The 15,504-nt window shown below is 39.2% G+C and overlaps 1 protein-coding gene across 8 annotated transcripts in view; it reads right to left on the bottom strand.

The window, feature by feature from the left end:
- The window catches only part of LOC143036387 (palmitoyltransferase ZDHHC22-like), an 85,078-nt gene that overhangs the window by 25,129 nt on the left and 44,445 nt on the right, over window positions 1-15,504 (bottom strand). For 6 of the 8 annotated variants that reach the window (XM_076203669.1, XM_076203667.1, XM_076203668.1 and 3 more), the window contains 2 exons: window positions 4,560-4,715; window positions 3,405-3,614 (listed from right to left, as the gene is read on the bottom strand). In XM_076203669.1, the coding sequence (XP_076059784.1) occupies window positions 3,405-3,614; window positions 4,560-4,715 (366 nt within the window). The remainder of the gene's footprint in view (window positions 1-3,404; window positions 3,615-4,559; window positions 4,716-15,504) is intronic. The other 2 variants (XM_076203672.1, XM_076203674.1) reach the window with 2 other exon arrangements.

Raw genomic sequence — 15,504 nt, forward strand, 5'->3', positions numbered from 1 at the left:
ATTATCACTCCAAGGTCCCTTTCCGAGTGCACTTTTTTATTTCATTTTCACCAAATTTGTAATTTTTTTAAATTCTGTTTTTGCTTTTACCAAATTCCATTATGCTACACTTCTTGATATTAAAGTTCACCTCCCACTTTTGAGTCCATTTCCAGATTGTGTCCAGGTCTGATTGTAATATTTTTGCATCATCTGCGAAGAAATTCATATAACATTCAACTCCTTCGTCCATGTCATTTACGTATACGGCAAACATGATTGGAGCCAGTACTGACCCTTGTGGAACACCACTTATCATTTCTTCCCATTTCGAGTATTTGTCTCTAATTACTACCCTCATTTTTCTCCCAGCCAGGAAGTCTTCCATCCATTTTAATAAATTACCTGCAATGCCGCCTATTGATTCTAATTTTCCTATTAATTTTTTGTGTGGTACTTTGTCAAATGCCTTTTGTATATCTAGATAGGCACAGTCTGCCCATCCATCTTTCTCATCTATCATTCTGTGAATTGGCATCATGTGGCACAATGCCTTCTTTCAATGAACATGTAATAAGACTAGATCTTGTCTGCTAGTTGTTCACTACATTCATTAAGTATGCAGTTTGAGATCCTGTCAGGTCCTGAAGCTTTTGTCACATCTAATGATCAGAGAAGATTAAGCACTTTCCTCACTTCTACATTTATATCTGCTAATCCTGGTTTTTGCTCCCCTTGTTTTTCTCCAAAAAGTTGTGTTCTTTTGTGAAGATTGATTAGAAACCTTCATTCATTATTTTTGCCTGAGGTGAGGCCTCTTCAAAGACCTCACCATCCCTATTTCTTAAAATATTTTTGTACCTAGGTTCTCTATCCAACTCCACCCCTCTACCTAAAATTCCACCTTCTCTTGCAAACCTAGAAAAACCATAATTATCCAACCTTTGGTATGATTTGGGGGTTTCATTCATACATGATGGTTTGGGAATTACTCCCAGTGGTGATTCCATCCTGCTCACATCCAGACATCTCTTTGCTGGTTTGTTTTTTCTTTTATCACTTTTATCTTCTTCCATTTTAAGTGTTTAGCACTAATTTGTATAAATAATTACTCCATTTCGGTCACTCGATTTTCACAACTCCCTTTGTGTATGTAAATACTAGCACTGTTTCAAAATATCTTAGTGAAGAAGTGCTGCCCAGCACAGTGGAGCTCTTTCCAGGGGTTTGACTCCGACTGCTGAATATGTGTGTTTACCTAGTTGTACCTAGTTGTATTATACAGGAAGGGAGTTATGCTCGTGGTGACCTGTCTTTGTATCTTTCAGCATCAAGTTTTTTCTTTAAAATCTTGAATAATATTTTCACACACTGTTTCTTGAAATTATTCCAGATATATAGCACTCTGTGTGGGAAGCTATTTTTTTTCAGATCTCTTCTATAAATATCCTTTTTAAGTTTCTTTTCATGACCTCTTGTTTTTCCATTGCCATTTTTTAGTAAATCATTCCTATCAAGGATTTCCATTCTTTTCATGATTCTGTGGATAGTCACTAGATCACCTCTTCCTCTTCTCTGCTCCAGTGTTGGTAGTTCCAAGTTGGATAATCTTTGTTCGTATGTTAATTCAGAAAGAGCTGGTGCTAACTTTGTCGTTGCTCTTTGTGTATTCTAATTTCCTTATATTCTTTTTAGTACTGGGTGTCCATAGTGTTGCTGCATATTCCAGTTTGGGTCTAATCAATGTAATTAATATTTTTTAAATTATTTCTTCATCCAATTACTCAAATGCCACTTTCATTGACCATAATAGGTTGAAGGTTTCTCCGACTATTTTATTGATATGTTTATCCGATGTCATTTCTTTGCTGATTATTACTCCAAGGTCTCTTTCCAAGTACAATTTTTTTATTTCTTCTTCACAACTTTATAATTTTTGAAATTCAGTTTTTATTTTTTTCAAACTCCATTATACTACATTTCTTGATATTTAAGTTCACTTCCCACTTTTGAGTCCATTTCCAGATTTTGTCCAGGTCTGTAATGAATCTCAGTCCTCCTCTGTTCTTACTTTCTTTAGTATTTTTGTGTTTGCGAAGAAATTCATATGACACTCAACTCCTTCATCCATGTCATTTATATATACAGCAAACATGATTGGAGCCAGCACCGACCCCTGTGGGACACCACTTATCATTTCTTCACACTTCGAGTATTTGTTTCTAATTACTACCCTCATTTTTCTCCCAGTCAGGATATCTTCCATCCATTCTAATAATTTACCTCCAATGCCATCTGTTGATTCTATTTTTCTTATTAATTTCTTGTGTGGTACCTTATCAAATGCTTGTGTAGATCTAGGTAAGCACAGTCTGCCCATCCATCCCTCTCTTGTATTTTATCTATTAGTTTCAAATAGAAGCAGATCAGGTTTGTTGTACATGATCTACCTTGATTAAAATCCAAATTGATTTGGGTTCAGTATAGTTTTTTCTTCCAGGTATTTAACCCATCTACTTTTTATCACTTTTTCACATATTTTTGCTATTGTGCTTGTTAGGGAGACCGGTCTGTAGTTAGTTGGATTTTTCTTGTTTCCTCCTTTATATATTGGTACAATATTTGCATTTTTTCAGTCTTGTGGTACCTTTCCTTATTTGAGCGAGCATTTGATTATATTGTATATTTTATCTGTTAACTCCTCTACGCATTTCCATCTGGACCATGCAATTTTCTGACATCAAGGTTTTTTATTTGGTCGCTGATTTCCTTCTTTGTTACAGTTATTTTCTTCATGGGGGGGGGGTCTGTCTCTATTCCCTCAAAGTTAGACGATTTCTTAATTGTGAATACAGATTTGAAATGACTGTTCATAATTTCTGCAATTTCTTGTTCTTCTGTATATTCATGACTTCCTTGGTGCAGTTTTTCTATTTCTTGTTTGTTTTTTAGTTTACCATTCACATATCTGTAAAATAGTTTAGGTTGTTCCTTGCATTTTCTATTATTTCTTTTTCATAATTTCTATTTTCTTCTCTGCGTATTTTTATATAATCATTTCTTAGTTTGATGTATGTTTGCCATTTGCTTGTTTTTTTGTATTTACCTAGTTGTATTATATGGGAAGAGAGCTATGCTCGTGGTGACCCGTCTTTGTATCTCTCAGCATCAAGCTTTTTCTTAAAATCTTGAATAGTGTTTGCATGTGTGTGTGTGTGTGTTGAGAATGTAATGGCTCTCTAGCTCTTATATAATAGATTTCTTACACATGCCTGAATGACATGCTACAAGTTTCTACTCATTTTATTCAGATGGCTCTGTAAAAGACCAAAATATCTACTGGTTTGTTATTTCATATTATTTCACTATAACATATGAGTAATTCATGACTTAAAAGATGGACAAATTCAATGGATTAAACCTACCCAATGCATGCATATAAACAAAAGACGATGAAGTAACAGAGATTGTAGCCACCAACACAGGTGCCAAGGAAGAAACAGTGATGGTCCCTCTGGTGGATACAACGGTCACATAATGAGCAATGATGACTCCGCTCAGGCTTGTAGATCTTGCAAGTAGGACAGTAGCGAAGTTGTTTGCAGTCCTCGTGTGATAATCCTGGAGCTAGTTCACTGTCAATCACAAATAATAAGCATGGAATTCAGTCAATTTTCTTTTACTTTCTTTTCTTTAGCAACTCAATCAATGATAAAAAATATAGGATGAATAAAAATCTATACTTAAACATCTTTTTAATTATATTTTCTAATAATTATCTTGTTTCTTATAATGAAGGATGCTTTGGCTGAGTGAACTAAAGTGCCATCGGGAAGTAAGAGCCATGAGATGCCAGTCTCAGTTCATACTAGACAACCAACATGGGTAACAAGTGAAAGTGAGAAAATACAAGTGTATGAGGATTGGTTGCAAGGTAGAACTATTTATATACCAAGAGCTTTTTCCCCCTTATAAGGGAGGTAGCCAAGTCAAAGGCACGTACCTACTCCCATCCATTCCACACCCCTCAACCACCTTTTCCCTTATCTAAGCTTCTTATGGATGATGAATCATCCCTGTAACCCACCCACTGCCCTGGGTCTGATGCAATGTAACAACACACAGTATATCCACAGCAAAGCCACTTCACGTAATTGGTGACTCCCCCCACTAATAAAGAAAAAGAGAAGACAGGGAAAAATCCCTTCAGACTACATCAAAATATCATTTACAAATAACCACCCCCCTACCCCCATTCTGATCCTCCCTTCCTTGCACAACAATATCATTTATACACAGCCACTCTCCACTCATCCCTATCTCCTATCTTCTCCATTCCTTACTCAACAGATACTTGCTCAATGCCACCCTTCAACCCATCTATCCATCTTATCCTTGGTCATTCCCTCAAATCCACTCCATCCACCTCTGCCTTCCATACCTCTTTTACTAATTTCTTTGCTCATTCTTTCCATGTGTCCAAACCATCCCAATAATCTTTCATCAGCCCTGACATCTCCTTTTCCCCTCCCACTCTCCTCCACCCATCCTTGTTTCTCTTGTTTCTCACTCTATCTAACCTTGTAACCAGGGCTGTGGATTCGGAGTCGTGGAGTCGGAGTCGGCGTCGGATGCAATTACGGTCACTGGAGTCAGAGTCGGAGTCAAAGTTGGAAGCAATTACGGTGTCACTGGAGTCGGAGTCGGAGTCAGAGTTGGAAGCAATTACGGTGTCACTGGAGTCGGAGTCGGAAGCAATTACGGTGTCACTGGAGTCGGAGTCGGTAAAAATATACCGACTCCGACTCCAGTTAAATTTACACTTTATAATGCCTTCATTTAGTCTGTAGAGTTATGCAGTGCACACTCCTTATAAGTAGATTATATAAAAAAATATATATATATACATATATAAAATGTAATAAATCTCATCACTGGCTTTCAAATTTATACATAGAGCGATAAACATCCAAAGTATTACTTGAATAAATTAAATAAACACCTCCATTTTACACCTTCTGTTGACACACAGTCACTGGAGCTGTAATATTCCTATCAAGTTCCATATGCGTCGTTTCCATCATTCCATCAGTTTGGTGGTTTCTCCCACTGCTGTGTTGCCAAACAGTAGGGTAATTATGATTTCAACTGTAGACTAACGCAATAATACTATCTCTTCTCTCCTTTCCCCTTCTTTGTCCCCTCTATACTTTTTAACATTGAATTATTGAAATAAGGATATTTAAAGTTGAAAAAAAAACTTTCACATTTCAAACATGTTCAGCTGTATCTTGTATTGTACTCCTATCGATAAGATCGGTTCCAGAACCAGAGTAATGTCCATCGCAATAATCACATAGCAGTACCAGTAAATAGTTAAATCAAGAGGTACATTAGAGAATTTTTATTTTACTGAATTTTCTTCAATATCCTTTCAGAAAATCTCTACTTCAGTAATAAAGTATTAATGAAGAGGTCAAATATAGGAAAGCCACACCATAACATATATCTTTATTCTTTTATATAAACCAGTTATAATGATATAAGTCTACTCAAGATTGGAGCGCTGGTGTGTTGTATAGGCTTTATAAAATATGTAGGCCATAATCAGTTAACCCCTTCACTCCGGGCCAAAATCTCGCGGGCAGCATTAGCTGCCAGGCATGCGATGTTGCGTCATAATACTCGCATTATAAAAAATAAAGTAACCCGTATTGCTCGTTCTCTTTCACCCGTGAATTTTGATAACCATAGAAAATATGATGAAGCCAGTTTACAGAATATGGGGGTCTTGCAGGTACAACTACAATAAATATAATCAAGACACTGATATGGCAGCCTCGCATACCCACTTGCTCCTCATGACGCCTACGTAGGCATCACCATATGGAAGGGGTTAATTACATGAAGAGGAGTCGGAGTCAGTGGTGCCAAAAATAGAGGAGTCGGAGTCAGAGTTGGAGTCAGTGGTGCCAAAAATAGAGGAGTCGGAGTCGGAGGTTTTGTGTTCCGACTCCACAGCCCTGCTTGTAACCCCTACCATACTTCTCAGACATTTCATCTCAAACACATTTTAACATTTCCTCTAAGCCTCTCTTAAATTCCAAGTCTCTGCCCCATACATAGCCATCGGCACAATCACCCCTTCATACAATCTTCTCTTTACATCCATTCCCACATGCCTATTTCTCATGACACATTTAATCCCCCAAGGCACTTCTTGCTTCTCTCAATCTACAATTTACCTTTGCCTCCATTCCTCCCTTTCCTGATATATGCAACTCCAAATACCTAAAGCTATCCATTTCCTTCAGCCTCTCTCCTTGTGAGTTGGAAGTAAGACTTACTTCCAACTCATTGCCATCCACTCCCCTTTTACATCTCACTTTATTTTTACTCACATTTACCTTCAACTTTCTCCAACTGCATACCCTTCCAAACTCCATCACTGACCCTTAATCATCCCTCTGACCTTGCCACAAGCACTATAATCAGCAAACAACAACTGGTTCACCTCCCACTTTTCTTCATTTTCTTTAACCATCTCCAGTCCCTTGCCCATTACCTTCAGCTTTATCGTCTGCACCACAGCCTTGGTGATATGACAAATCCCTGACACAGTCCCACTTTTATCTCAAACCACCCACTCCATTTCCAATTCTAATCAGGGCTGTGGGGTTAGAACACAAAACCTTTGACTCCAACTCCTCTATTTTATGGCGACTCCAACTCCAACTCCTCTTTATGTAATTAAGTGATTATGGCCTACATATCTCATAAAGCCTATACATATGCTCCTAATTTGAGTAGGCCTATATCATTATAACTGGTTTATATAAAAGAATAAAGATATTGTGGCTTTTTCTATCATACCTGTTCATTTTAAAAAAATTCTAAAAGAGTAGCCAAAAAAACAAAGGCATAGAAACCACTCCTACCCATTCCATCCCCTACATACTCCACTCCCCTCTATCCTCTTATCTTGGCACCTCCTGGATGATGGGTCATCTCTGCATCTTGTCCACTGCCCTGGGTCAGAAGCAGTGTCACAAAACACAGCACATCCACAGCAAGGCCGCTTCATTAACCTCTTCTATATGGTGCCGCCTACGTAGGCGGCATGAGGAGCAAGTGGATACGCGAGGCTGCCATATCGGCGTCTTGATTATATTTATTGTAGCTGTCCCTGCGCAACTGACATACTCTCTAAACTGGCTTCATCACATTTTCTATGGTTATCAAAATTCACGGGTGAAAGAGAGAACGATCGATATAAGCGGTGACTATTTTTTATGATGCGAGTATTATGACGCAACATCGTACGTCTGGCAGCATATTTTGGCCCAGAGTGAAGTGATTAAATCAGTGACCCTCCCTTCTTTGTCCCCTCATGCAGAAAACGAGAAGACGGGAAGAAATCCCTTTGGGCTGCATCAATTTTTTTCTCATACATACCTCATCACCCATCCCCCACTCACTCCACCTCATGCATCACAGCAACATCCATACACAACCATTCTCCATTTACCCCTACCTTCTGTCCTCTCCTGTCCTTCCTCAACAGACATTCCCCTCTTTCCCAATACCCCTTTTACCCCATCCATCTCATCCTAGGTCGACCCCTCATGTTCACTCCTTCCACCTCTGCCTTCCACACCTCTTTTACTAGTCTTTCTTTACTCACTTTCCATGTGTCCAAACCATCCCAATACTCTTTCATCAACCCTATCTCCCAACTTCCTTTCCACACCTATTCTCCTCCTCATGTCCTCATTTCTCACTCTATCCAGCCAAGTAATCCCTATCATACTTCTCAGGCATTTCATCTCAAGCACATTTCAACTCCTCCTCATTTATGTTCCATGTTTCTGCCCCATATAGTGCTGTTGGCACAATCACTCCTTCATACAATCTCCTCTTAGCATCCACTCCCAAATGTCTATTTCTCATTACACTTTTTAGTCCCCCAAGGCATTTAATCACTTCTCTTAATCTACATTCTACCTCCACCCCCACTCCTCCCTTTCCTGCCACATTCGCACCCAAGTATCTAAAAACATTCACTTCCTCCATTCTCTCTCCCTTAACCCCTTCCATACGGTGCCACACACGTAGGCGTCATGAGGAGCAAGTGGTTTCGTGATGCTGCCATATCGGCGTCTTGATTATATTTATTGTAGTCGCCCCTGTGTTTTTACATTCTCCCAAATGCGCCCTGAATCCCATTCTCTGTGGTTTTCAAAATTCGCGGGTGAAAGAGAGAACGATCGATATAAGCGGTGACTATATTTTATGATGCGAGTATTATTACGACACGTCATACGGCTGGCATTGGCTGCTGCCCGCGAGATTTAAGTCCCGTACTGAAGTGGTTAACCTCTTCACTCCGGGGCACATCGCACGTCAGGCAGCATTAGCTGCCCGACGTGCGATGTTGCGTCATAATAATCGCATTATAAAAAATAAAGTCAGAGCTCAATTGTTCGTTCTCTTTCACCCGTGTATTTTGATATCCATAGAAAATATGATGAAGCCAGTTTAGAGAGAATGGAAGTTACGTAGGTACGACTACAATGAATATAATCAAGATGCCGACGTCGGCATCATCGAGTGCCCACTTGCTCCTCATGCCGCCTACGTAGGCGTACCATATGGAAGTGGTTAATATTCACTTCCAGCCTGCTGCCACTCTCTCCCCTTGTACATCTCATCACCTTACTTTTATCCACATTTACCTTCAACTTCCTTCTTTCACACACCTTTTCAAACTGTCACTAACTTCCTCAATACCTCCTCTGATCCTGCTACAAGTGCAGTGTCATCAGCAAACAACTGGATTATCTCCCAATTTTCTCCCTTTTCTTTAACCACCTCCAATCCCTGACCCACAACCCTTGCATTTACCTCTCCCACCACCCCATCCATGTATAAATTAAACAGCCAAGGCAACATAACACATCCCTGACGAAGTCCTACCTTTACCTCCAACCACTCGCTCTCTCCATTTCTAATCCTAACACAAGCTCTACTACTCTTGTAAAAACTCTTGACTGCTCTTAACAGCTTTCCTCCTATTTCATATATCTGCAATATTTCCCATAGTGCCTTCCTGTCTACTCTGTCATAAGCCTTTTCAAGATCCATAAAAGCCCAAAAAACATCCTTATCTTTTCCTATAGCTTTCTCACATATCTGTCTTACCACAAATTTTTTATCTATGCAACCCCTACCTGTCCTAAACCCACACGGTTCCTCACCAATTACTCCCTCTGTTCCTCTCTTAATCCTCTCAATCAAGACCCTCCCATAAGCCTTCCCAACTACACTTAACAAACTGATCCCTCTGAAACTACTACACTCACACTTCTCCCCTTTTTCTTTGTAAAGTGGAACTATACAGACACTCCTCCAGTCCTTCAGCACTCTACCCTCTCTTAAACAATCATTAAATAACCTCACCAGCCAGTCCACCACCACTGTACCTTCTTTTTCAGACAATAACAATAAAAAAAAAAATGCTATAATGTAAGACAAAGAGTTCTTACATATATATCTTTGCAATAAGAAATAAGTACAGAACAAAAATAAAACTATTTTATACCAGAAGTTTAAATATAATCTTTACAGGATATAAAAGACAAAAAAAAAAAAAAAAAAAAAAATTCTATAATGTACGATTTTTTACATATATAATTTTGCAAATACAAAATAACTACAGGAAAGTAAAGTAACTTTATAAAAGATATTGTGATGAATTTTTTGAAAGGAGATAGTAAATATACAGTAGAAGAAATAACAATTAAAGTTCTATAATGTAAGAACTTTTTCTATATATAGCTTTGTACATAAAAAAAATTCTTGAACAAGTTTTTTTTTACTTAACTGGCTTACAAGTTACAACCATAATCTAAACTTTCAAGTTACAACTAAAATTATTTTTATGCTTTAATAAAGAAATCAGGAATGCCCTAAGAAATATAGTTCAATTGGCATTAGGGTTTTTCTTAAATAAACTAATACATTATTCTTAAAAACAGAATGGCTTCTGCTACATCCTTCATAGAAGCCCTAAAGTCTGATTCAATTACCTTAAGAGCAGAAAACAGTCTTTCAACAGTGACTTGAGTGGTATTGCTGTTACAGTTCTCTGGATAAAGGGAGATGGCTTCTTCTACAGTAAGTTTTGATGACCGGTCATATTGTTCCACTTCTTTTAAGGCATCAAGAACATCTTACTAAAATTTTATTTTTGAAAGAGATCTACTGGTGTTATTGTAGCTGGTGCATTCAATCACTGTTGCTTCACTTCGGAATGCTCCATTTTGTCCGAAATAGCTTCAGATTAGTTCTTCATTTGATTCTGAAGAGGTTCCTTGAAAGTTACTCATACTGAGAGCATCTTCTTTAGTTTTTAGCTTCAGGTAGTCACTGGTTCATTCATGTGATATGCTATTTCACACAGTGCCTGTTTTCCTTGTTCAATTTGCTCATGGCTTAGTAAAATTCAGTTCAACAGCTCAATGTGAATAGCAGCTAACGAAATTTTATTATCCAACTAGAGAATTTTTTTTTTTTTTTTAACACTACCATCAGCAATTAATCCTTTTTTGTTCAGGCTAAATATCAGGTTTTTCCACTCCAACAAAGAATTTACCAGGGGTTAAATACTCACATTGTAAGTTCTTGGTGGCGACATAAGGCTGATACAGCAGACTTTCAAGTTCTTTTCTTTCTGCCCACTGGTTTTCAGTAGTTTTAAACATTCTGGTTATCTAGATCCTCCAGGAAAGTTTTACTTCATGTAAACATTTGATCATTAAATAGGTGCTACCCCAGCATGTTGCTTGATCTAAAATAGCCCCTTTTCCAGCATGTCTCTTCAGAATAGCATCTGTTTTTGGTGTTCTGGCTACAACTGCTACTTGCCTCAGCTGGAAATGAGAGTAGCTGCATGTCGATCCTTCAATCCATCTCTTACAGCTAGCTGCAGTGAATGTACAGCACAATGCATAAGTTGAATTGTAAATAATTTAGATACTACTTCAACAATAGTATCTAAAACATCACAATTCTCTTCTGGCTCTTCTGTTAGTTCTGATACTGTTTCAGGAATGTTCTCTTTATCATCTCTTGTTTTTGTACTTTCTTCAGTGGCTTTATTCATTTTCTCAACTGTACATACATATACATATCAAAGGCTTTTTTCCTCCTAACACAGGAGGTAGCCAAAACACAAAGGTATAGACTCCATTCCCACCAATTCCATCACCTCTACCCTCCTCCCTCCCTCTTATCTTGGCACCTCCTGGATGATAGGTTATCCCTGCATCTTGTCCACTGCCCTGGGTCAGAAGCAGTCTCGCAAGACACAGCACATCCACAGCAAGGCCGCTTCATTAATTCGGTGTCCCCCCCCCCTCCCTCCCCTCATACAGAGAAGTAGATGGGGAGAAATCATTCGGGCTGCATCAATTTCTCATACATACTCCCTCACCCCCCATCCCCCACCCACTTTCCCTCATGCATCAGAGCATCATCCATACACAACCATTCTCCATTTACCCCTATCTTCTGTCCTCTCCTGTCCTTCCTCAACAGATATTTCACTCTTTCCCAATGCCCTTTTTACCCCATCCATCCATCTCATCCTAGGACACCCTCTCATGTTCACTCCTTCCACACCTCTTTTACTAATCTTTCTTCATTCATTCTTTCCATGTGTCCAAACCATCCTAATACTCTTTCATCAACCGTTCTCCCTTTCCACCCATGTTCTCCTCCTCATGTCCTCATTTCTCACTATATCTAGCCTAGTAACCCCTATCACACTTCTCAGGCATTTCATCTCAAACACATTCAAACTCCTCCTCTCTTATGTTCCATGTTTCTGCCCCATACAGTGCTGTCGGCACAATCACTCCTTCATACAATCTCCTCTTAGCATCCATTCACATGTCTATTTCTCATTACACTTTTTAATCCACCAAGGCATTTACTCACTTCTCTCAATCTACATTCTACCTCCAGCCCCACTCCTCCCTTTCCTGCCACATTCGCTCCCAAGTATCTAAAACTATCCACTTCCTCCAGTCTCTCTCCCATAATGCTCACTTCCAGCCTGCTGCCACTCTCTCCCCTCATACATCTCATCACCTTACTTTTACCCACATTTATTTTCAACTTCCTCCTTTCACACACGTTCCCAAACTCTGTCACTAAATTTCTCAATCCCTCCTCTGATCCTGCTACAAGTGCAGTATCGTCAGTAAACAACAACTGGCTTATTTCCCACTTTTCTCCATTTTCTTCAACCATCTCCTATCCCCGACCCACCACCCTTGCATTCACGTCTCGCACTACCCCATCCTAAATTGAACAGCCAGGATGACATAACACATACCTGACAAAGTCCCATCTTTACCTTAAACCAATTACTCTCTCCATTTCCAATCCTAACACAAGCTCTACTACTCTCGTAAAAACTCACTGTTCTTAGCAACTTTCCCCCTATCCCATATATCTGCAAAACTTCCCACAGTGCCTTCCTGTCTACCCTGTCATAAGCTTTTTCCAGATCAATAAAAGCCCCAAAAACATCCTTACTTTTTCCTATAGCTTTCTCAATTATGCTCACCATATTTAACCCCTTCCATACGGTGCCGCACACGTAGGCGTCATGGACTTAGATCTCGGTGGCAGCAACCAATGCCAGCCGTACGACGTGTCGTAATAATACTCGCATCATAAAATATAGTCACCGCTTATATCGATCGTTCTCTCTTCACCCGTGAATTTTGATAACCATAGAAAATGCGATTACAAAAGAATTAGAAAGAATGTCATTATGGAGGGGCGACTACAATAAATATAATCAAGACGCCGATATGGCAGCCTCGCGAATACACTCGCTCCCCATGACGCCTACGTGTGCGGCACCGTATGGAAGGGGTTAAAGTGTTATCAGTAATTATACATAGAAAATTCTTTTTTAATTTCAAAATCTTCTAATACTTCTTCCACCAACTTCTGAAGATATTCATTAGTGTGATGTGCCCAAGTGTCCTTCACTGCCAATGTCTGTGTTATCACCTTACCATTCTCATCAACAAACTTAATGTTAATGGCAAAATAGTTGACTCTGTGGCATGTGCATGCATCAATTTTAATAAACACAAAGCATTCCTTTAGACTATTTTTAAGTTCTTCTTTCTTATATTTAGCCTCTTCAATTACAAGTCTCCTTATACTTTCTCTTTCCAGTGAAACTTCAACTTTTCTAGCAATTTTTCCATTTAAACCTAGAAAGGCTGATTGTGAAAAAAATGATAAAGGTACACTATTTTTCACCACCATTTCAGTGCTCTAACTCTTAAACTTCTGTGAGGTCATTGTTATGGTAACTTTATCAGAAGTAAAGAAAGTTGATAACAGAGATTATCTTCCTAAAGATTTTCCATCTTTCTTAGCTGAAGTACCGTATTTTCCGGCGTATAGTGCGCGAATTTTTACCGTTGGAAGGGCCTAAAAATGGGGGGTGCGCGTTATCCGGTGGTGCGCATTATCTACGGCCTGCGATAAAAATTCTGCGGCTGTGTGTGTAATTTTTTTCACAACAACGTGACGATGTTGGCCGTCACAAAGTCGGGACGGCACACTTCTCCGTGACGTTCCGTGAGAACAAGAACAGCCATGGTGACATGAAAGAATACGCCAGCATGGGCTATATAAATATTTGGTATAGGTAGGTATCTATCGAATCTTATTTTTCATGTTTAAATAGGCCTAAACACCATGAAACATAATCAATATTCATGATATTTGCCCATGTTCACAGCATCTTAGTTTGAATTTTTATGTTGGCTTTGTTGCTTCACTTTAGGTATGGTACAAATTCCGTTGCGGCCGTTCATAAACTCGTGTCAAACACCTGACTACAACACCCTCTTTCGGGAGTTATATTAACTAAACGTCACCTCGATGAAAGATTGTCCTATTTCACCACTGTCATTGCAGGTTCAAAGCTAAAACGAAACAGTCTGTAGTTTGTTTCAGTATTAAATAAAAAATGGTAAAGACGAATTATTTCCTCAAGATATAAAATGAAAATTTTCTGTAAAAATCCCGAAATGTTTCTGTATATTTTACTTTCAATAAACTTTTTTTTAGATCATATTTCCTACAATCCTCATTACACTCTTTAATCCACCAAGGCATTTACTTGCTTCTCTCAATCTACATTCTACCTCCACCTTCACTCCACCTTTTCCTGCTACACTTGCACCCAAGTATCTAAAACTATCCACTTCCTCCAGTCGCTCTCCCTTAATGCTCACTTCCAGTCTACTGCCACTTTCACCCCTTGTACATCTCATCACCTTACTTTTACCCACATTTATCTTTAGCTTTCTTCTATCACATACTCTCCCAAACTCTGCCACCAGCTTCCTCAATCCCTCCTCCGACCCTGCCACAAGCGCAGTGTCGTCCGCAAACAACAGCTGGCTCACCTCCCACTTTTCTCCATTTTCTTTAACCATCTCCAATCCCTGACCCACTACCCTTGTGTGAGTAAATTTTGACGCAGCCCGAAGGGATTTCTCCCCGTCCTCTCCTTATATGCAAGGGGGGACGGAGAGGGGGGGTCGCTGATTAAATGAAGCGGCCTTGCTGTGGATGTGCTGTGTCTTGCGACACTGCTTCTGACCCAGTGCGGTGGGCAAGGTGCAGGGATGACCCGTCATCCAGGAGGTGCTAAGATGAGAGGGAGGGTGGGAGGGGTGTGGAGTGTATTTAGGGATGAAATGGGTGGGAGTGTTTTTATGCCTTTCCCTTTTTGGCTACCTCCCTAGAAAGGGGGAAAAAGCCTTGGTATATGTATGTATGTATGTATATTTCCTACAAACTATTTAAGCTACAAAGTAATAAAGGACCAACGCACAACATGAGTCATATACCGGTACATGTAGTTCCGACTTTTTCTTAGTTGTGTCCTGATTGATGCCTAAACTGATAATTTAGTGACAAATCAACAGATTTCGCAGCGGTGGCTCTAGCCAATGAAAAATACTTCTCCATGTAACCTCGTTCACATGATACTAAGTAATCGCCGTTATTTCATTGGTTTATTTTTACTAACATTGATTATCGTAGTCTATGCAAATATTTGGGATCCGTAAAACAGCACTGGTACCAACATCATGAACGTTGGCCGTTTTAGCTCACCCAGAATATGCTAGATCAGGGCCGAGATTGACAGTTCTATTGCCAATCTAGCCTACACTAAACACCCTCTTGCGAGAGTTTGTTAAACTAAACGTCACTTCAGTAAAGACACTTATGAACCGAAACATAATTTGTTGCTGCATGGCGATAAAAACTTGTATGCGGTTATAAAAACTTGTACACGGTGATAAAAACTTGCAAGATGAATTATTCCCTCAGGATAGTAAATTACAATTTTTCTGTAAAAATCCGAAATTTTTCAGGTACATTTTGTATTCAATAAACTTTTCATGGCTCAAATTT

This window comes from Oratosquilla oratoria, chromosome 20, assembly GCF_046742065.1.
Source record: "Oratosquilla oratoria isolate Oo_2021 chromosome 20, ASM4674206v1, whole genome shotgun sequence".
NCBI classification, from domain to species: Eukaryota; Metazoa; Arthropoda; class Malacostraca; order Stomatopoda; family Squillidae; genus Oratosquilla; species Oratosquilla oratoria.